The 23,053-nt window shown below is 39.5% G+C and overlaps 1 protein-coding gene across 9 annotated transcripts in view; it reads left to right on the top strand.

The window, feature by feature from the left end:
- The window catches only part of arap1 (ArfGAP with RhoGAP domain, ankyrin repeat and PH domain 1), a 51,427-nt gene extending 28,677 nt beyond the window's left edge, over positions 1 to 22,750 (top strand). For 5 of the 9 annotated variants that reach the window (XM_077565798.1, XM_077565797.1, XM_077565803.1 and 2 more), the window contains 20 exons: positions 2,390 to 2,564; positions 2,833 to 2,967; positions 3,272 to 3,407; positions 3,527 to 3,629; positions 4,303 to 4,495; positions 4,620 to 4,665; positions 4,785 to 4,948; positions 6,185 to 6,397; positions 6,501 to 6,606; positions 6,684 to 6,831; positions 8,143 to 8,226; positions 8,463 to 8,540; positions 8,646 to 8,763; positions 9,060 to 9,173; positions 9,284 to 9,429; positions 9,518 to 9,600; positions 10,761 to 10,820; positions 14,344 to 14,407; positions 14,722 to 14,880; positions 19,799 to 22,750. In XM_077565798.1, the coding sequence (XP_077421924.1) occupies positions 2,390 to 2,564; positions 2,833 to 2,967; positions 3,272 to 3,407; positions 3,527 to 3,629; positions 4,303 to 4,495; positions 4,620 to 4,665; positions 4,785 to 4,948; positions 6,185 to 6,397; positions 6,501 to 6,606; positions 6,684 to 6,831; positions 8,143 to 8,226; positions 8,463 to 8,540; positions 8,646 to 8,763; positions 9,060 to 9,173; positions 9,284 to 9,429; positions 9,518 to 9,600; positions 10,761 to 10,820; positions 14,344 to 14,407; positions 14,722 to 14,880; positions 19,799 to 19,843 (2,370 nt within the window). In that variant the 3' untranslated portion in view covers positions 19,844 to 22,750. Of the gene's footprint in view, positions 1 to 2,389; positions 2,565 to 2,832; positions 2,968 to 3,271; positions 3,408 to 3,526; positions 3,630 to 4,302; positions 4,496 to 4,619; positions 4,666 to 4,784; positions 4,949 to 6,184; positions 6,398 to 6,500; positions 6,607 to 6,683; positions 6,832 to 8,142; positions 8,227 to 8,462; positions 8,541 to 8,645; positions 8,764 to 9,059; positions 9,174 to 9,283; positions 9,430 to 9,517; positions 9,601 to 10,760; positions 10,821 to 14,343; positions 14,408 to 14,721; positions 14,881 to 17,931; positions 17,970 to 19,798 lie in introns of all 9 variants that reach the window. The other 4 variants (XR_013294128.1, XR_013294126.1, XM_077565801.1 and 1 more) reach the window with 4 other exon arrangements.
- The last annotated feature ends 303 nt before the right edge of the window (positions 22,751 to 23,053 follow it).

The following is a 23,053-nucleotide window of genomic DNA, read 5'->3' as shown; positions in this document are numbered from 1 at the left end:
AGCCAGATGGAGCTATGTGATTGCAGACACACCCAGATAAAATCGCTGTGTTTCTCTAATTCTCTCTGGGGATGTTGACTAAGATTGTTGAATTCCCGCCCTATTTTCCTGCTTGTATGTGTGTCTGTGTGCGTTGTTCCATTCATTTCTTTCAGAGACAGCAGATGTTAGAGGGCGTCTGAATTTACACAGCCCAATAACCCATTTCCTCATTGTGCTTTTCTCTAATTGGATCCCTGCTTTCCCAAGCTATTGATTGATATGTAACACTAACCCATATTCGGCATGCAAGCAATCACATTAATGTCCAGGGGCTGATGAAGTTTTGTTTAACTAAGTCACATAAACAGAAAATTATTAGGCTTGGTTATCATCACTCAGCAGCTGGTACAGTACATTACTGTAGTGTGTGTGTTCAGATTAGGATGTCCGTCTGTGTTGTGTGGCTCTAAGCTTGGCAACTAATGAGTATTGTGCTTGTGGGCCTGATTAGGATGTCATGTGGATAAAATGGAAAACAGCATAGGCGTGCTCAGAAGTAGTTTTTTTTTTTTTTTCAGTGTTCGCTCCAATTTTTTTCTTCTAATATTGCTGCTTCAGATTTCATGTTTGTCAACTATTTGGCTTCCTTGGCATTGTAATTATGTTTCTAAAATTTTCAATAAATACTCATGCGGTGATCAATACGAAAGTTCCCATCATTCTAAAATAGCACAGCAAAAAATATCAATACAGTATAATGCATGACATAGTTACTTTATACACTGCCATGTGTCTTGAAATAAAATTACCACTAATGCTGTCCTAGAAGACTTGATGATGTTATTTGGTTTCCTGTCAGTGTCATATCATTATCATACACATGGTTAATATTGCAGCTATAATGACAACAGGCCTGAGGAGGCTAATGTGGTGTAGTGCTGCAATTTATAAGTGTTATTTGTAGTTCTTGTACGGTGCAGGATAGAAGCAATGTTGCCATTTGAATTGTTATTGCAGAAATCATACCAATTCCCATTTGTTTTGTAAAAAAAAAAAAAAAAAAAACAGTGAAGGTAATGTCTCAGTTTTCTACAAGACCTTGCAGGCTTGTTTGGATAATTGGATCATAAATGACTGAGGGCAGATAAATAATCACAAAAATCTTAATGCAAGCCAACCCCACCCATACACACATATACACATACGAAATGTATTCTGACATTGATTCACAGTCCCTTTGGTTTGACATTGTAGCTCAATATGTATAAACTTGTTTATCATTGACTGGCTGAGCTCCACTAAAAACGTCTGCAACTGAGTGAATGTGAGTGTGTGTCAGCTGTAAAAACACTGCGTCCTCCTTTTCTTAGTCATACTACCCGTGATTTTCTGCCCCCTCTTTCCCTTGCACCCGACTTCCCTATAACAATTAATTGTGTTTCAGCCTGTGATTGATTGACTCTTCCTCTGTCACTTTTCTTCTTGAAGTGAAGACAAATACTTACCACAGTGTCCAGTAATAGCGACACACTGCGAGCGACAGTTATGGTTCGGTTTCAAAGCATTGAGGTTTCCTGCCTCGTGTTGGTGTGAATATTGTTTTTCAGGCAGCAGATAACAGTGTTTTTTGGTTTACTTGTGCGTACTTGATTTTATCTCTAAAGGATGTAAATGAAGTCCTGTAGTGTGCTCTACTATACTATTATTTTGGGATCATGAGCATATGGAATTATGGACCAAACACATCACATGGATGACATAATTCTGACATAATGCAGGTTTGTCTCCAACTCTCCCTACTTGGTCAATGTGATGTCATTTTTAATGGAATGTCAAACCAGCAACTCATGTAAACACCACTTTTGAGTTATGTTTCTAACGAGAATGAGGTGAATGGATGATGGGTGGTTTTAGCTGTAAGGAGCTGGCAAGTGCATTATGGTCTGACATGTTTTACGGTACGAATTATTGGGAGTAAACGATCTCTATTCTAGATCTTCTCAGTAATGGCCAAATTTGTGATTGAGGTCAGATCGCAGTGCACCAGTAATGTTTTTCCCTCACCAAACTCCCCCCTCCAAAAACAGAAAAGGTGCTTTCCCTAATCGTTCCCACAAAGTTGCAATGCTATGCCACAATACTTTGGGCCATATAGTTTGAGATGTATATGAAAGATTGTATAGTTATGTTTATTTTCAACAATGATGGGTGCTTGGGAATTTTCAATGTACTTCTGTATTTGATTGTCAGCAAAGTTTCTGGCGTGCATGCTTTGGTGTCGTCTCGTCTGACACCAAGTACACTTTTAGTTAACACTTATTGAAAAATAAATCTACGCAATAAATGTATGGGGGGAAAAAAATGATTGTATGTTTCTAATACTTTTTCTTTCTGTCCTTTTCCACAGGCGTTGTGCATAAACGTGCAGTGCAGTGATGTGCTGGAGACATTAAGCCTGATTTTTTGTGGCGCTGATGTAAATTGTTCAACTGGCATGGCCAATTGTCCCACCCCTCTATCCCTAGCCAACACGCACTCTCAACCCTTGCAAGCTATATTGCTGAGCCACAATCTGAACACAGGTAGAGTATTACCACGTGTTTGCAATGTCATTGGAGTTCCTTTATTTTCAATTGAGTAATGGACATTGTGTGTCTACATGTGGTTTGACAAATGCATCAAATAACTTAAAGATAATCTGTACACTTAAAACTCCTCTGATGACTGCAGAATTTATGTACTTGGACAACTTGATTGTTCCTGTGCGGTTTATCTGTGTAATTGTTTAAGTTTGATGAAATCCAAATCCGTGCCATGTTTTTATGGCTTTTTAAAATTATTGTTGTACAGATCTTCCTCGGTCAGAGGTGGACAGTGGCATGGAAGAAGTGCACTTTTCAGCTCCAACGTGTGTGTATCACAATGGCTTCCTATACAAGACTGGGTCTATGGCTCGGGCTATCACAGAGCGCAAGGCCAGAGAGGGTATGTATGCAAGTATGCTTGGTAACAACATAGATTTCCGTCCACGACTGTTTTAAAGCATTGGATGTTTTGTCAATGTGTCAATTCTTTGTCAGTTTCATCTAGAAAATGCATTCCTCTGTTCAGTTAACAACAATCTGCATTAGACAACATGTACACCTAAACCAGGGGCCACCAATTGGTGCCCACGGGGCACCAGGTAGCCCCGAAGGACCTCATGAGTAACTTGATCCTATACTGTACTGGTGATGTCGATGTGCGGTTTGAAGCTATTCACATCTTTATCTTTTATTTCTGTGTGCAGAGTTTAGTCGTCGCTGGTGTACGCTCAACGATGGCACATTCAGCTACTACGAGAGTGACAAGAACTCTAATCCTAATGGCGCTCTGAGAGCGTCAGAAATAGTTTGCTTGGCTGTGGATGTACCCGACAAACATGGGTATGCACACTCAGACTCTTACATCTGCTGTTTGTGTGTGTCTTGTGACACGTTGACATTTCACACACAAAAAAACACGCATCTCACCGGTCTTCTTTTCTATCTGTCTCACCTTGCAGGTATGAGCACACCTTTGAGCTCTACTCGGAATCAGATCGTCTCTATCTGTTTGGCACCGATGACCCAAACAGCCACAAAGAATGGGTGAAGTCTATTGCCAAGGTAACTAGCATATTGAGCTAGAATGAGCCTTTTCGAGGAAGAAAATATGCAACCGTACTTATTCCACTTCTTTTGGAAGTGCGCTGAAATAACGATATTATAAATTTAACTCTGGTTGATGGGAGGATTTTGGTATGCTGCAGTAATACATCATTCTTAATCCTGAATCATGAAAAGTTGAATGTGCTGTTGCTTAACTTGCTTAGCACCATTAACATTGAATGTAAGAATAACAAGAGGATTAAAAAAAACACCGTAGCATTAGTGAGATTTCTTGTCTCTGTTTTAATTATTGGGGTAAAGCTTAACACTAAGAAAATCTCCCTTATACTCTGCTGTATTTCATAACACACAGATTCTTAGTCATCTATATTCAATTTAGATGTAGTTGTCATTGGAAACACAATTGTGTTAACTGTAATGCTGTCTGTGTCCGCGGCTCCTGCCTGTCTAGACCGCATTTCTGAACTCACTGTACTAAAGTGATCTCAGGTCTATATTTCTCGACCGGAAACACACACAAAAAGCAAACGGCTAAAGCCTTCTTCCTTTCTATTTGACTTGACTTGACTTTTGCAGTGTATTTCAATAAACATGTTGAGAAGAGAAGGGGAGCATTTATTATGATACGTCTTGGCACAAAGCTACACTAAACTGTCTTTGATTTCTGTAGAGCTTCATCCCCGCCACAGTAGAGCCTTTACTGAGGTTAGGTTTTGAGCGGATCGGGAGACTAAAATGTAAGGATGGCCTGAACCTCCAAACGTCCAAGGTGGGCTGGTTTGCCTTGGTGGGTTCCACTCTTCATGTGTACCTGGAAGACAGCCAGGAAGAAGAAATACACCTTCGCAAACTTAATGAGCTCTGTGAGTTTTTAATGCATTCATCTAAAAGTTTCATGCAATTTGCCTGTTGGCTGTGTGCATTGTAGCAAATGATATTATTTAAAACTTTGTTTTTGTGCCTGAAAGATTGTTTTGTGTTTTGCAGCAATCCAACAAGATAATGAAGTATTAGTTTTGGTGGAGAGGGGAAGGTGAGCGCTTAGTACAGATTGTGTAATGTAGCGTTGTTGCATTTTCTGTCCTCCTTTACATTCTCTTCTTAACTTGTTTTTGTCTTCACTCTGTCTTGTTTTAATATTTTCCTACTAAGAACATTGTACATAGAAGGAGAGAGGAAGTTGGATTTTGCTGGCTGGTGTGCTGCCATACAGTTTGCAGCAGGGAGTGGAGGCGACACTCTGAGTCAGCAGCAGCTGACCGACACAGACATACCAGTCGTAGTCCACAGCTGCATTGACTACATCACACAGTGCGGTGAGTGAACAGATGGAAAAAGACAAACACAGCACTAAACATAAAGCAACAGATGCGTGTAGTAATAAATGATTATCAGAAACATCTCTGTCTTCACCAGTGGATCTTAACCTTGTTGGAGGTACTGAACCACACCGGTTTCCTATGCACATTCACCGAACCCTTGGCATTGTAAATCATGCAGTTAGAATGCTGATTCCCATCACTAAACTCTAGAGCACTTTAAAACAACCACCACTCTTTTCTTAAGATGGACCTAAGGGCACCAGAAAAAATGAAAACAGCAGAGGCCCCATAATTGAACCCTGTGGAACACCATTACGTTTCCGATATATATGTGGCCATATTCGTCCAACCACTTTCTTTTTCTTTTTTTGCTTGACTTAGCATGACGGGATTAGAATAATAAATAAATCACACGACGTACCGTCACAACAGCCACAAGTCGACTATTAACCGCACCAATTTCCCTGCGGCACAGATAGGCAATGTAGTGAATCATTTGAATCGGGTGTGTGTCTTGACCTCCGCCGAACACCTGAGACTGACTCAACGAACCCCTGGGGTTCGATCGAACCCAGGTTCAGAATCACTGGTCTACACTTACTGTTTTGATTTCACTGCTAAAAGAAATAAATAGAAAAAATATAGCAAAATAAGAAAATTATTACTTCAAATAAGCAAAATTATCTGCCAACAGAACAAGAACATTTTACTTAAATTTTCCTGTAAAATTTTGAAAAATAAGAAAATAATACTAGGGCCATATCAACCACAGCGGTTTTGAACATAGTATTTTGTAGAATAAAAACAAATGTTGACTTTTTTTAGGCTGTAATATATAGAACTATTTTCTTAAAATACATACATATTAATTTACGTTTGGCCAACTTGTGTCAAACAGGAAGGAAACGGGTCACATTTTTATTGTCATTGGTATGACCTAGCCAGGGATTGAACCCACAACCTCCCAGTCTGAGGGTAGACACTCTACTACTAGACCACTGAGCTGGTCATGTATTTACTGGAAAGAGCTTAGTAAATTAATAAGTATCTTAAAATAATCAGAACCATCTTGTCTGACAATCTTATTTTAAGTAAAAAGAACTTGTCGGAGCAAAATAAGAAGAAAAAGGAGAAATTATATCTTACTTAAGATTTCAGTTTTTGCAGTGTGAGTGCAAAGTGCTAGGTGTATTTTGTTTGCATGTGATTGATTGTGCTGTTTTTGTTCAGGCTTAACATCTGAGGGGATATATCGCAAAAGCGGCGTGAACTCGCGCATCTCAGCTCTGTGCGAGAGGTTTCGTCAAGATGCTCGAAGCCTCCGCCTGAAGGAAGGAGAGCACCAGGTGGACGACGTCTCCAACACACTCAAACGCTTCTTCAGGGAGTTGGAAGAAGGGCTTTTCACATCCGAAGATGGCGGCACCTGGCTTACTACGACTGGTAACGTTCACATGGCTTCCCCGCGTCAGGAAGTTTTTGAAAGTATGTTAAGTCAGAACACATTCATATTTCTGTCTTGCATCTCGCTTGTCTCTTGATCCAGCCATTCAGGATGAAAGTGTGAAAATCTCCCAGTATCAGACACTTTTGAACAAACTGCCTCGTGTTAACAGGGCAACGCTACGGGCCCTTATCAATCACTTGTACTGGTGAGTTAATACACCGGCACACTTTGTGAATGCCACATGAACACACCCACAACCACATTCTGCTTTTTGTCTTCTAGTGTGCAGAGGTTCTCTGAGCTCAATCAAATGAATCTGCATAACTTGGCCATCGTGTTTGGTCCTACGTTGTTCCAGACGGACGGCAAGGACTACACGGCTGGCCGTGCCATCGAGGACCTCATACAGTACTACACGCTCATCTTTCAGGTCAGATGCAGTCAAGTGAAGCAGCTATGATGTTTGGGGATTAGATATGTGGAGATTCCCACACGCCAATGAAGTTGCACTTTCATTATGGCTAATTTAACCAATACGAAGCCTGAAGAAAGGCATTCACGCAGGGTAATGTGTAGAATCTTTGGGCCTGATTTACTTTGCTCACCCAGACGTGGAAGCTGATTTGCTAACCAGGCGCAACCAGATTTGCGTCTGCCAAACGTACAAAATACCCAAATTTTGCTCATTCTGGGAGGAGCACAAAATACATTCATTTAGCACACACAATGTGATTTATCAAACTTTGGGCGAATTTCCATAGCCACCACAAAGGGACAGTGTGTAGAATGTAGTGCCATCTAGTAGTGCACTAATAGAATGCAACAACCCAAGTTCGAAGCACACGCACTATGGTTATATTAATGAAACATTAAGCCTTAATATTTTATTTCAGTGCTGTTCAAACATGAAACAGACTGCAACCGGTTTGCAGTGGATCAGTTATAAGCCTAAATTTTCAGATAAATAAATACATTTTCATACAAATCTTACAGTGTAAATGTACAAGTTTACTGATTTGTATTTTCTAAATTAGAGTTAAAAATAAAATCGCAATAATCAATTTATAGATTTGTATCGGGATTAATCGGTATCCAATCGAATCGTGACCTATGAATCGTGATACGAATCAAATCGCCAGGTACCAGGCAATTCACACCCCTAATATGTGTATATATATATATATATATATATATATATATATATATATATATATATATAATTATTTTTATTATTATTTTTGCATATTATTGAAATTAATAGTGGGTTTTAAAAATGAATAAACATAGAAAAATTCTACACTGTCACTTTAAAGAGCACATCTGAAAGACTGGAGCAAACCCGTTATGAGCGGTGGTAGCAGCATAGCGCAGGCAAAATTAGAGTGGCTATAGTGGTAGGGAGAACTTTTACCTAAAACACAAAATACTGTTGCCAGTAATGAGCACAAAACATCCCATTTGAGATCTTAGTAAATGATCGCTCAGTATGCCCAAGAACAGCGCACACTATCTATTAGAGCGAACACACAGTAAAACACCTTGGCGCTTGGTACATTGATAGGTCCGATAGAGACGGAATAGAACCGGCCCATAGTGAAGTGGATTTACACGTTCTTAATTATCACATCATAAAAGTTGGTCACACACAAATGTCAGTTTTTAATGAACCAATGTTTATGTTTGGAAAAAAATGCGTGGCTGATCTGCCAATGGTACTAATCGGTATACTTTTTTGTTGTAGGTGGATGAGCAGCAGCTGAAAAGGCAGCTGGAAGAGATCACTGTTATCATCCAAGTGCGCGAGAAATTGAACACAAAATTTCCTGTGAGTCACAAGCATGTAGCGATATTTAACAACAAGTTGTGTGTTTCATGAGCTGTGCTGCACTGGGTGGACTTCAATGTGACCGCATTTGTCTCAGTATTTAACACTTTGTTACAATACGTTCAGTTTATATTTTGCTAAGCGCACAGACATGCATGCAATCTAGTCTAATCATGAGTGAATGCATTTTTTTTTGTGTTAATTACTGATATTTTTGTATGTACTGAAAACCGCAGAGCACTGAACCTGGTGGGCATTTCATCTGCACAGTTTACTTAGAGGAAAAGAAGGACACTGCTGAGCAGCATGTGAAGGTAGAATCTCACCCAAGGATAAAGTGTTTATATCCATGTTCCATAAAATAATTGAAAACTGATGTTAGCACAGTTCAACTTTACACTTGTGTTCACTTTCGACAGATCCCTGCATCTATGACAGCAGCAGAATTGACCTGTGAGATATTGGACAGGCGCAACATTCCTGTTAAAGACAAAGAGTACTGGAACTGCTGGGAGGTCATCGACAAGGAAGAAATGGGTGAGGCTCGTCATGTCATTGTATACGGTTTGCGTTAAATGGAATGCAAAGTGATATGTGTGCTCACATTGGTAAGTGGGAGTAGAAAATAATCACAAGCACATCCTTACATGCTGCAACAGCGTGTTATGGATTACTTGTGAGCCTTCTTTGTTGGCCATCTGGTTGACCAGCGGAAAGCCTGTAGGTGGCCATGTATTTATTTATTTCAATCATTTATTTTATCATTTAACTAGTAACTAAGTTTGTCATCATCTAATTTTCAATAGTTCCCTGTCTATCTGCTCCTTTTGCAGAACGTCCTCTGCACTATCGTGAGCGAGTCTTACCCATCCTTCACTCCTTTGGCACCGACTCCCATCTTCTCATCAAGAAGCACTTTGCTATGGAAGCAATGATCATCTACCTGGGTAAACAATTTAATCACAGTACTATTCTTTTAGAATAATGTTTAAATTCATTACTGAATTAGTATAATGAATTATTTAAAAAACATTAAACGCTCTACTATGCCCTCCAGCCAGTAAGGTTGACCCATCCAAACATGGCATGATGAAATTCCGAGAGGAGAGAAGCATCCTCGGGTTGGGGCTGACCTCCGGCAGTTTCCACGACCGATATTTCATCCTCAACTCCAGCTCGCTGCGGATGTATAAGGAAGTCAGAGTGAGTCTGGCACAGGCGCACATGCAAACACGTCCTCCCACACACTCCTTGTTCACACTGGCCTCTCCTCTTCTTCTCCGTCACCTAGAGTAACCGTCCAGAACGAGACTGGCCAGTCAGGAACCTGAGGGTCTACTTGGGTATCAAGAAGAAACTCCGTGCTCCAACATGGTGAGATTATGAAGTGTAATCACGCATCTTGTGATGCATCCATACAGTGTGGACCTGGGGTCCAACATGGTGACCACGGGTAGCCCCTAAGGACCAAAAAAGTAGCCTGCAAGCCAGCTCCAAAGATAGCTCACCAGTGATAGGACTTTGGTTCTTAGGTATACTGTAAAAGTGATCATCTGAAAATATAAACACACATGGAGATTTATAGGAAAGAACTGTTGCATTATTGATACTTAACTGTTTCATATCTTGTTAAATCGCTGCTTATAAGTATTAAAAAGTAGCCTAGACAATTAATTAAATGTGGGGGGTTAAAGGCCTAGGAGGTGTACCAATACCTTTGTAATGGTATAAATGAGGCTTTACCAATCCTGGTCCTCGAGGGCCGGAATCCTGCAGGTTTTAGATGTTTCTGTCCTCCAACTCACCTGATTGATGTAATCAGATTATCATCAAGATCAGCAGAAGCCTGATCATCTTTAGAATCAGGTGTGCAGGAGCACGGAAACATCCAAATCCTGCAGGACTTTCGGCCCTTGAGGATCAGGATTGGGGAAGCCTAAATATATTAATAGGATCCAATTCCACCTAGTATTCAAATATTTAATCTACTGAACCCCCCCACCCCCACCCCCCACCCCACCCCAGATGCTGCGGTGAAATAGGATAGTGTTAAAGTGATATACCCTTTAAAAAAAACCATACATTTAATGATGTTAATTCTTCATATTGTCAGCATCATATGTAAACAATATCAATATGCTGCTTTCAACTCCTAGTGCAAAATTGTGTGGCATTCGTCATCCAACCAGAGAATTTCATTAAGCGTCTTTTAAGCAAAATTATGCTAATACATTCAGTACATTTAGCTCTGGAATGCCACAGACTTGTAATGGATTTGAGTTGACTTTAAAATTATGACATTCGGTATAAAACGGAATGCAAATTATTATTTTTTTACTTTTTTCCTTGACCTCTTTCACGGATTAATTAGACTGATTATCATAATTGTATGAAATATTGATTGATGACTTTTTAAAATATTGTGACCTTGCTGACATGGTTCAAATGGCCTGTAGAGGGCAGGCTGATTCCAAAAATGTCACTGCGCCACGCTGTTTTTGAAATAACCAATCTCTCTCTGTTCCTGTTTGCAGCTGGGGCCTGACTGTGGTCTACGAGAGCAAGAAACAAGAGAAGGCAGAGAGACAGCAGTGGTGAGTAGCAGTAGACAATAAATAGAAGTAACAGGTCAGTCAACTTATTCTTTTTACTTAGCACAGCTCTGTGTAGAGATTCCACAGTGACTACAGCAACTTTTAAGAAAGTTCTCACACTACATTTCAACCAAACTTTGTTACATGAAGTTTTATTCCTGTTGCAGAATACTACATCACTGCAGGTGTTGCCTCTGCGACATTTTATTGCTTGAAGCTCTATAATTCTTTTTTGCTACATGTACTGTAAACACAAGCAGTCTCACTGGGGGGTTGTATGGATACAGAAATTGCTTAGGAAAAAAAAAGTATATATGTACAGTGCTGCTCAAAAGTTTGTGAACCCTGCAGGCATGGTCAGATTTTTTGTATAAAATATTAAAATAACCTTATTAAATGCTTAGTGATACCCCAATCTATAATGCTGACATTGAAAATAATGGACTTGAACAAAAAGAATGATAATATTGTCATTCATTCTTGAACAAAAGTTGTTGATTTAAGAAAAACTCAGATTTCATGGGTGCAAAATAGGGATGAATGAAATGAATGAAAATGCTTGGCCGAAAACCGAAACGCCGGAAAAAAATTATGCAAATGTTTACTATCATTGCATTTATTATAATAAATTAAAATTATAATATTTATTATAAAATATTTATTTAGCACTAGCATTTTAACCAAGCACAATATAAATTGATATGTGCCCACACCGCAGACATGTTGGCTAATGGTACATTAAACACCGAACGAGGGTTGAGCATTTTCCGGCGGTGCGATTTTATAGTCACTTTTTATATATATATATATATATATATATATATATATATATATATATATATATATATATATATAGCACTTTATAGTCAATGGAGTTCGCACAGGCGGGCACAGATATGCGTGCAGCGGGACAAGGTGTGGCACACTTAAAATCGGCACATTCACATATTCACCAACGTTTAAAAATAAATTTGTCACACACAGCGTCCTCTACAGCTCTGCCGCCACCCGGAGATAGCGGTAAGTGTTTCCGTGTTTAAAACTGTTGATAGCAATAGTGCTAGCATTAGCTAAAGTATTTAGCACGGCCACCAGGATGCCAGTGAATAAGTGGAACCGTTCGAGGGGCTCTTCTAAAAAAATTAAATAAAATAAATTAAAAAAGTGAAGGCGCTGCGGGACAAACAGTGGCTCACCTGTACCGCAATACACGAAAGTTCTGTCTTTTTTCAAACCCACTTATATGTTGTACACAAAGCGACGCCCCACTTCTCCGGTGTGTGTGCGCAATGACCCCGGGAGCTACTGCGACCGACCGGTGAAAAGCCAGTGTTTAATTCAAACAGACGCTTTTTGCCACTCTTCCTTGCAAAATGCAGCCAGTTGAGAGAGGTTGGATGGGCGTCTAGCATAAACTGCCCGCCACAGAATTTTGAAAGAATTTAAATCAGGATTTTGACTGGGCACATCCAGAACATGAATCTTGTTGTTCTTCAGTTCTTGGTTGCATTGCTGGAATGCTTTGAATTATTGTCATGCTGCATGATCCATCGTCTACCAGGCTGTAACTTCACAAAGGACGGCTTCGGGGTATGTTCCAGGATTTCACAATATTCCTCTGAATTCATGATTCCCTGGATTATGTTGAGTTGTCCAGGTCCTGAGGATGAAAAGTCAGCCCAGAATTTAACATTCTCACCCCCATGCTTCACTGTAGGGAGAAGGTTCTTTTGCTGGTATGCAGTGTTGACTTTTCACCAAACATGACTGTTTTAGTTGTGACCAAACAGTTCACAATTTTGGACTCATCTGTCCACAGAAGGGACTTCCAAAAAGCTTCAGGTTTGTCCAGGTACTCTTTGGCAAAGTTGTGATGGGCACCTTTGATCTTTTTGTGAGCAGAGGCTTCTACCTAGCAAGCCTTCCATGAAAGCCTTGTTGATTGACTTTTGTTGTGATTTTTAAAGCATGCACATGTGGCCCAGATGCAGCAAAAGAGGTCTGCAAATCCCTCGATGTGATGTTTGAGTTGGCTTTTTACTTGAATGATAATTTTTCTTGTGGCTCTTGCTGATATTTTAGAAGGTCGTCCACTTCTAGGCAGGATTGTAGTAATTTGTAATGATGAAGCTCAATTTTGTTTAGATGACTTTATAGCTTTCCCCAGACAGATGTGCTGTTACTACCCACTTCCTGAGGTCTCTTCCTCTCAGCATGGGACAGGGTAACCCTCACCTGGGTAAGACTAAAGTGATGTGCTTTTCTCTGTTTCAGTCAGTGATGCATAATTTCTTTGCTAAACCTCTCATTTAATTGGCCCATTTAAGTGGTTAGTTTAGCTACCAATTTGTCCTACCTGATCCTACTATATTTCATCCTGGATGTCTGACATAATACTTTACAGTACATCGCCAAATATACGTGGGTAACTTGTGTGTTCATCCATGTACGCATCAGTGACTTCCTGTTGTAGTGTGCTCGATACACCCTGTCAACAACAGTTTAGGTCAACTCTCGAATAATGGCATGGCTGCTCTCATCCTGCTGTTGGCTTAATTGTTGTGTGTGTGTGTGTGTGTGTGTGTGTGTGGGGGGGGGGGGGTTCTATCATCATGTTACTTATGGCAAAAACAGAGGAATGGAGGAATGGAGCAGGAGGGGGTTGATGAATATATCCAAGGGGGTACTTAAGATAAAGGGGTCTTTATTTACAGTATTTGGCACCCAATATCCCATCAGGGATTCATTAGACTAATGGGCTAACATTTGCGGTCTCTGAAACTGGAATCTGTGGAGTTTGAATGTTTCCTTGTGGATGTTCTCCAGGTATTCACCTGTATCTCTGAACTGGCCACAAGATTCAATATTTTTCTCACTGTCATTTTTAAGATCAGCAGAAATAGATTTTATATGCAATGGATGGGACATGCCAAATGAGTATACAAATAAAACCACTGCTTCAAATCTAAGCGGCATGATGAACTAAAAAAAAAAAAACCTTACTGCATGCCAAGGGTATGCGTGCTAAAACAGATATGTGTACACGACAGTGTATTTGACTAACAAATTAACTGGCGTGTATCTTGGCGTGCAACCTTTTAATGAGCTGCGTTGATCCTAATGATATAAATCTGGCAAAAGGCAGATACGGTATGTGAGTGGGGGTTTCAAGTAGAAGGCTGTACTTGAGGTCAGTCTTTTTACCAAACCTGACTGACCCCTTTTCTGTTGACCAATTTTGTTCTCAATTTTTTGTCAATCTGTGTTTCCATTAAGTCTCAGCAACTGTATAAATGTGTATTCGAAATATGTGCTCAAAGCCCCAAATCATGTATAATTAAAAAGTATTTATTCAGCAGCACAGCATAGCTGATGACTCAAAAGGCAACCTGAGTTGCATAAAGCATTCGAGTACACGCGCAGATATCACAAACACACACTCTGCATACTCTAATGAATACGATTCTCCAATTAAGCTTTTGCTCACACAATGCTTCTCTTTGTCTGATTTTTATTTCTGCAGGTACCTCTGCTGTGAGACTCAGCCAGAAATGAGAGAGTGGTACGCTACTTTTTTGAGTATTCAGGTCAGCTCCTCTCTCACTCACTCACACATGACCACAATCTCTCGGCCAGGTGCCCCAATCCATATGATTAGTCTGTACAAAAATGTATTAAATACCAATTCTAATAGATGTTTGATGTCACATTCTGCTATTTGTGCAATTTGGATAATGTATGTTTGGGTTATAAGCTGCTGTATCCTGTGGAGCCAACATGAAGGGCATGAAGAATGAAGGGCACAATGGCCTCCTAAAAGCTGCGTGTCATAGCTGGTGTCAAAACCATCGACATTGTCCAGTTTTGTCACGCGCTTCGCCATTCTGCCCCTTTTTTAAAGAACGACGGCGACGTGTGGCCTCAGGACGGACTTCAGCCGAGCCGCGCGAGCCGCGTGTTGCCCGACACTCGTCACGGTAACGTGTCACTGATACCGCTGCGTGGCAGTGAGAATGAGATGCGGAACAGCGTAGCAGCTTTCAGCCAAGATCCGCTTGCTGTGAGTCAACATACCAATCACCGCTTTCAATCTCAGCAGAAGCTGGCAGCTTCCATTTGCTTGCTGCATTCAGAGATGCTGGTGCAAACCCTCAACCACGGTCCTTCATGTGTGTGCAGTGAAGTCCAAAATGATTCATAGCCTGGTTAAGTGCATTTTTAAATATTGAAGGGGTAACTTTTTTGGGTGGAAATTTTATTACAAACCAGGAAAAGTCTGTAAAAAGTTTGACATCATGGTGTGAAATTAGTTTCACATCCGTGACTGTTTTGAAGAAATAGTATTTGTTTGCAAATTGCGCCATTTGAAAGAGTTTAAATTAACTACATATGTACATACATTAGGTTATAATCCATTTCTGAAAATCTAAAATTGTTAAAAAATATATATTTTTTATTTTAACACAAAAAAATGACCAAATAAAATGTTTTTTGTTTTTTTTTAACACAGTGGAGAGTACTCGTCAAGTTCTTGTCACTTTCACTAAACAAAAATGCCAGAGTATGAACACTTTTGGGCTTTCTGTACTTTTTATTATAATAATAATAACTGAAATAATTACTATTAGGGCTGGGTATCGATTCTAATTTCTTCAATTGATTCGATTTCGATTCACAAGTGTTCACTTAGACTCCACAAACATTAAATTCCAAATAATTTTTTGCGGAGGCAGTAACTGTTTAAATGATTAGTTTACTAACGAAAGCAACATGTGTTGTAATCACTTTACACAAACATTGACATCAGCAAGGATGAGATTAAAATATTTTCATCATTCTAATTCAATAATTGTAAATATAAATTTAAAAGATTCTGAATTCTCTTAAAGGGCAAAAAGTCAGGTCTTTCCTAAATGTAAGAAAATACTTTGATGTGAAGTTGTGAACAGTAAGTTTCAATACTTCAATAATTCAGATACAAAAAACTGAAGGAAAAAAATGGACTTTAAAATTCTAGTTTCTTACAAATGAATGAGAAAAAAGAGATAGCAGAATCAATTCATGGTTTTATGAATCAATATCAGGTTGAAAAAGAAAATCGATTCGATATCGATACCTTTGCAAAATTAATAATGCCAGATTTATATTATTTAACAATAGGGATGTTCAATACCGCTCCCCCCCCCCCCAATAAAACAAAGACAGATGATCTAAAACAAAAGACAAAAACACCAATATATCCCAATATAGCATTATTCCAATTGCATGAAATTACTGGCAATTTTCTATTCTTCAAATTTTTTGTTTTTAATCGTAAAACAGCCACAAAAGGTACCGGCCACTGTTGCGAAAAGTAAGACCTAGTATCGGCCCGATACCAATACCTGTATCGGTATTAGTGAGTACTGAAGAAACTTTGTGGTTCACATACTATGACAAGATAACGGGACTGTACCATTTTTAATTGAGCCAAGAGGATTGATTCCATTGTGACTCGGAACCAAAATGAATACAATTGATTCCTCTAATAAAAAAGCGAAAAATGTAGCCACTCTCTCTTTCATGGATTTGATGATATCTCTTTGACTGCCAGACGTTTTCAGAAAAGGGATGCCGTGGGTGCCAGCCGATTTAAGCATTTTGACTGATCTTTCAAGGTCCACAGAAAATTATGTGTTTGGACTATGGAAACACACATACTACCAAATGAAAGATTGGACTCTCATCTTTTATCAGAAAAAAGTTGTTTCTACCTTATTCCGTTTTTCAGTAATCAACAATAGAAAATGGTTAGTTTCACCTCTGTTTTGAAACAAACGTTTTTTAACATCTTTGGCACTCCTCCATAGGATTTTACTAAACGTTATTTAACGTTTTTGGCAGTCAAAGAGATATTCATCGCACACCCCATCGAACTTGGTTAGTTTCCCTCAGAGGGCCTTAGGATTGTAAAAATCATATAAATGTATAATCACATTACATTTGCTCTTGCTTATAACTGTGATTTAAAAAAAAAAGGCATGGAAAGTGGATTTGATTAAATATACACTATGTGTATATATATATATATATATATATATATATATATATATATATATATATATATATATATTAAAACAGCATTATTACCTTTTGTAATGGCAGACTATTCTTTCACAAATTGCCAAGGTAGTCCCAGTAAGATAAAAAAAAATTATGAGTCAGTTGTCTCCCAGCATGTTTCATTTTTTCTTTTATATTGCATCCAATAGGACAATAGTTTGGGGTTTGTGCCTGAGAAGCATGTATAATCTCTGTACTGTGATTTATATTTGATTTAACCATCATAACTGGATCTGGCTTCCTAAAGTGTGACTTTTGATACAAAAAAAAAAATCTGAGGGGCTCTCACTTGCCAGCACAGAAGAATAGATGACTCATCTGCACCCTGGGCTGAAAAGCAGAGCCGAGAGGAGAGGGGTAGACGGCCTCATCTCCATATTGTCGTTGGTGGAAGCGTGAGCCAAGAAAACACAAGCGCACAAGTTTGCCAAGCTGGCTTTGAAAAGCCCGAAACGATGAAAAGGAGGAACACTGCTGCCTTGTAAACTTGGCAGGGAGACGACAAACATCATCTCCGAAGCTCTGCTGGGCTCCATTACAACCGTGGAGACATTTGACCAGAGCAGTCCAACGGCATCAATATCATCTGCTCCATCTGTTTTTCTTTTTTTTTTTGATAGGGAAAGGTTAGCGTAACCATCCAGATACGTCTCCCGCTGCTCTTAGCAAACATCCCAGAACTCTGATAGAGCGACTCCAGCATTGCAATGCCTCACATGGTTTGCATTGATTCTCATCCATCCAATTCATTGATCCGTTCATTTTAGTGGAGGGGTTGAAAGGAGGAAGCGAGATCCTTGCTTGGGCTGTGTGCGCTCGTGTGAATGGCAGATATTGACCAACTGATGTGAAAGGTCTCTGTGTGCTCTCAATGCATGTAGAGTAGAGCAGTACAGCATGCGTGCGTCTTCGCCAAATATGTTTGTGTGTGGCTTATTGCCAAGTTTGCCTTTTCCGTCCGCCTTTCAGCCTTTATCTGCTCTAAACTATTTGTCCATCTATCTTCCAGCTATTTAGAGACATTCGATAATGGAGGCTGCAAGAAAGGTACAGTGTTTACTAATTTGCTACTTGTAGATGCATGGCGACGTCTAGGAGTGCATAGTTTAGAAGGATGAATATGTCAAACTGCAATTTCTTTATACTTGTAAGTGTTTTTCCTCGTTGAAATCCATAATATATTGAATTCATTTGTCCCAGGGTCAAATTATCACCTCGAAAAAACTACACAGATCAAATTTCCTGTGTGCTTTTCTGCCATGTTGCGTAATAATGGGTAATCAATAAAATGAGTACTTTGCTTTTGAGGATGCACAACAAGCACGTCGACTTCTGTAAACAAGACGACTCACTTTGTAGTGTGCAAAGTCAATTATTTTATGTATTATCATTGTTTTGTCCTGCACAGGCTTGTGTGTCGAGAATGCCCAACTGTGCGTTTCATGTTGTATAAGACAACAAGCAGGCTTGCTGTATGTATGTAAATCGCCGTGACAAAAGACCCCATGTCAAGTCCAGAGCAATTAGTGCTACTGGAATTTCAGTGGAAAACATCCCATTTGTGCGCCAACAATTCAAAGTTTATTCCCATCACCATTGGACCCGCAATTCAGGGGAGAATATTTACTTCATTTGTGCTCCCACTAGTCTAAAGATGGCATTCTGATTAATATTACGTTTATAGAATGTGGATTAAGTAACAAAATTAGTGGTAGACACGTGTTTTTTTCAGGGCTAAAAAAATCTTTTTACCTCACCTGTCACATCCCTTTGCCAATAATAAACATAGACAGAATATACAGCTTTGTTTATAAAATAAAATGAAATAATAAAATAAAAACACGAATTGCAGGGTTTTTCCAGGTAGCATATGTTAAACTAAATAAAAAAACGAAGTAAAAAGTTAAGTTTTCTACTGTAAATAAAGTTTTACATAATTTCAACATAATTTATTTATTTTTTTATTAATTAAAGTGTAGGGAGTTCCCAGTGTCAGCATCATCATCATCATCATCATCATATATAAAGTGACGTGGAAATTTAAATAAATACTTTAATGAAAAGTTACCTGTATCTCACTGAGCGACAAATGCATGCGAATGTAGCTAATTTGGGGTTTTCGTCAGGGTTCGTAAAAAGTTTCAAAAGATCTTCCCAGGCGATGAAAAAATTGTCTGAACATGTTCTAAATTTCTTTGCGACAAGTAAAGCTGTCTGTGAACATCTTACAAATCCTGATGAAAACTTCAAATTTGCTACCTTCGCTCAGTGAGTCAGATTCGGACAAAGGCTGATGCCGATATTTGTCAAAATGCCAAATATAAGCACCGATAATCGTCGATCGCATAGCAAAATCCACCCGTTTTTATCAATCTCAGGGGGCGGCCATTTTGCCACTTGCTGTCAACTGGAAATTTCGTTACAGTTGCTCAGAGCTTGGGTAACGACCAATCACGACTCAGCTTGTGGATGTCACATGACCAAACTCGGGGAACAGGTGGACTGTGATTGGTCGTTACAAGTGGCAAAATGGCCGCCCCCTGTGATTGATAACAACTGGTGGATTTTGCTGCTTAATTTATATTCCACAAACACGGAAATTTGGGGGTTTAATGGTGGAAAATTATCTTTGTCTCATTTTTTGGGGGGACTTTTTATATTCACTGTATACCGAGGTGATAGCAGGAGTGGCACACTTAAGTCAAGCGACCACTGTATTCCGTTTTGATACACAAGGTCACATTGTGAACGACATCACATCTCCAAAATGTCTGCCGTCTATAAACACATTTCAAGCTTGACCTCTCAGCCAAAGAGAGCGACGAGATTTACGGCTCAACTTGCAACTAACTTCAGCTTATCGATCTTTTCTACAGGACAAGTGTTTAGCGTCATCAGGTGACCTCGCCACTCTCCGGTGACATCATCAGTGTGTGACACTGCGGACCCGAATGAAGAAACGGGAGGAAGTGAAGTGGACCAAACGTGAATGGACAAAAGCGCCATTATTCAATTTCCCCTGCACAGTTGAAGTTTATACTTGAATGTGTTTCGGACACTTTGATGGAGGGTGTTTATTCCTGATGGGTTCCTGAATGGCCTCCATCTTGGCAAGAGTCAAGCGTGGATGTCATATTACTGCATCTCATATAGGCCAGAAGCATTAAAGCACATCCTGAAGGAAACTTTCATTCCTATTATGTATTTGTTTTGAAGGATTTAAACAGGTTGCTTGAAAGTAGCAGTGGGGGTCTTTTTTTTTTCTTCCCCCGTTTCCTTAAATTGTGAATTCTATTTTCTTGATGTATGTTTTTTTTCTTCTATATATAAAACAATTGTTATGGTAACTCTCTGGTTCAAATACAATCATTGCCATTGTAAGCAAAGCATAATGTGATGGCATAGGTGGTCCAGATTTGTGGTTTTCATAATGCCGCTTTATTTCAAGTCATCTTCCCGCCCTGATGATCAGTGTTCATTGTTTGAGTTCTGAAACAATCTCTTATTTTTGACTGGCCACCAGTAGTTTGTAGAGCGCCACCTGTAGGCCAATGCCCACATGTGAAACGTTCTTATTTATTTGAGTTACAGAGGATATAAGAGTGTTGGTTTTTTTAATGGTTTATATGGGGAAAAAGTTGTGTGTTCGCCCTCATGTCAAGCCAACATTCTCCTTGCAATTTCATTTTTAACAAATACAAATCATCGTCGCACATTTGAATAACACGAATGGGAGTTGTTTTGTCCTCTAAAGTTATCAAAGTGTAATGTGCGAAATGTGGCCTTTCTCGTGTTATGAGACCTACGGATGAATGTTTATGCCATTATGATATTTATTGTTAGGATACTTGTTACATTTTTTGGGGGACTGTTTGACTTAAATAAAGGTAGCTCAAACTTCCATAAGTGCACTTAACATGAATGACAATTTTAAATAATGGAGACGTTTATACTTAATTTAGGATTTGTTCATCTGATTAATCAGTAATTGGTAGACACTGCTGAGCAATTAACTATTTTCATGTGATTGTTAAAAATAAATCCTACGTACAGCATGCCACCTTAATTCCCCCCCCCCCCCCCTTTGAACTTTTAATAAATTGTGTGCACAGAATGGCTGCACAAAAGTCTTTGTAAAAGGTTAATGTACCCTACCTGATGGCAATCCACTGTGCTCTTCAAATGCAAATTGTGCGAGGTCAAACTGGCCCCCCGGGCCTGGGAACAACTACACACACACACACACACACACACACACACACACACACACACACACACACACACATACATATGATGTATGTTCAATGTGACAACTGTTGCGCAAACTTTTTCCGGCCTTGGGGTTTCGTGCCATAAAGTGGAGCCTATAGACGTGCCTGGAGGAGAATGTCACAGGGATGTATATAAGGGGGGGGGGGGGGGACAGTAATCATGCAGGACTAACGGCGGGCTGCAGAGGTTATAGTGCGTTTTGAGTGATTCATGGTGGTCCACCAGTTGTGTGTGGTCAATGCTATAAGCAGAAGTGACACATCGGGGTCAGTGTATACCTCAAGACACACACCGGAGAGCCCCGCCAGGGACCTGCACACTGTACGAGACCTTCACGTTTTCCCACACGCATAGGAGACCCACCGGGGATAAACACAGCGAGATGCATAATTGTATGCACGCACGCATTTCAAAATGGCCTTTACTATATAGGTCATAGCAGCAGTTGCATAAATCAGAGGCACTGAGACAGAAAGAGATGTTCAAAGGGGACACAAAATGGAAGACGGAGATAAAGTGAGCTTCGGCGCGGGGGGCTCGTGGGTCAACTGAATATGCACCTGTGGGTGTCTGCGCCCTTCATTTGCACACAAGATGGGGACAGCGTGGGAGAGTGACTCGTGCTGCATGCTTACTTCGAGTTAGTAGCAGTTAGTTGGCAAGGCTGGGGTGGAACGCCTCAAGTGAGTTTGGAAAAGTTGCAATCTGTATCAAAATGGAAATTGTGTAAGTTAAGTTATGGCAATTTTACATTTCATAGCTCTTTTTCCTACTGGCACTGCCTAACCTGTTCAAAATTGCGTTAGACTGAGTTGTATTAAAAAAAAAAAAAGGTTTGTTTTTCTTTCGTGTTTGATTCCCCCCTTTGATGATACACTGTAACGAATTCACTGTAGAATTTACAGGAAATAACTAAAGTTGCCAGCTAATTCTTGTAAAATCTCAGTACATTACTGTATTTTCTTAACAAGTATTTACTGTATATAAATTACAGTTACTTAATGTATTTGCTTTTACAGCAATTCAGCCGTTTCTTGTATTCTACGTAATTTACAGGAATTTACTGGCAACTGTAAATACATAATACAGTATGTCATTGTAAAATCCATCCATCCATTTTCTTAACAGCTTAATCCTCAAAAGGGTCACTGGAGGCTGGAGCCCATCCCAGCTTTCTTTGGGCAATAGGCGGGGTACACCTTGAACTGTCCGTGGCATCTACCCCATTAGCTAGCTTCCCTAGTAACACAGAATGTCTAGAAAACGTTAGGGTAGGTTGTTTTATAGTTATCAAAGGTTGGTTGCAACAAAACCCCTAACTAACGTCAAGGGACCGTTCCCTCTGAGTTATACCGTAACGTGAGCATATTGTTGCATGATAACCGCCATACAACGATATGTTTGATTGTAATTTGGTTGATCATCTGATTTACATTACAGTAGTGCAAATATCTTTTGTCTTACATTATTTTTATTTCTTTGTGTTACTGTGATATTCTTAAGCATTTGTATCTGTATCTATAATCATGTGTATACAAATTAAAGGCTAACGCTTCTTTTTTTTTTTTCCTTTTTTCTGGAGAGCTCAGTATTGTTCAGTCGGTAATTTTACCGATTTGACATGTCATCATCATTGCTCTGTTTTAATTTCTTTAAAAAAAAAAAAAATAATTGTATGTGGGTGAGAATGTGTATGTGCGTGCGAGTGTGTGTGTATTCATTAGTTCACCTAAAACCTATTAAAAAATCCCATACCGCTCACCTAAACCGAACACTTCCAGCCAGAGTCGTGAGGCCGTCAGGAGACCCGAGGAAGGACCAAAGAAAAGAAAGGAAAGTGAAATCCAGCACCGACCAGG

The sequence above is a fragment of the Vanacampus margaritifer genome, chromosome 5 (genome assembly GCF_051991255.1).
Source record: "Vanacampus margaritifer isolate UIUO_Vmar chromosome 5, RoL_Vmar_1.0, whole genome shotgun sequence".
Lineage (NCBI taxonomy): Eukaryota > Metazoa > Chordata > Actinopteri > Syngnathiformes > Syngnathidae > Vanacampus > Vanacampus margaritifer.
Note: the sequence above shows the minus strand (reverse complement) of the source record. Positions and strands in the feature narration are given on the sequence as shown.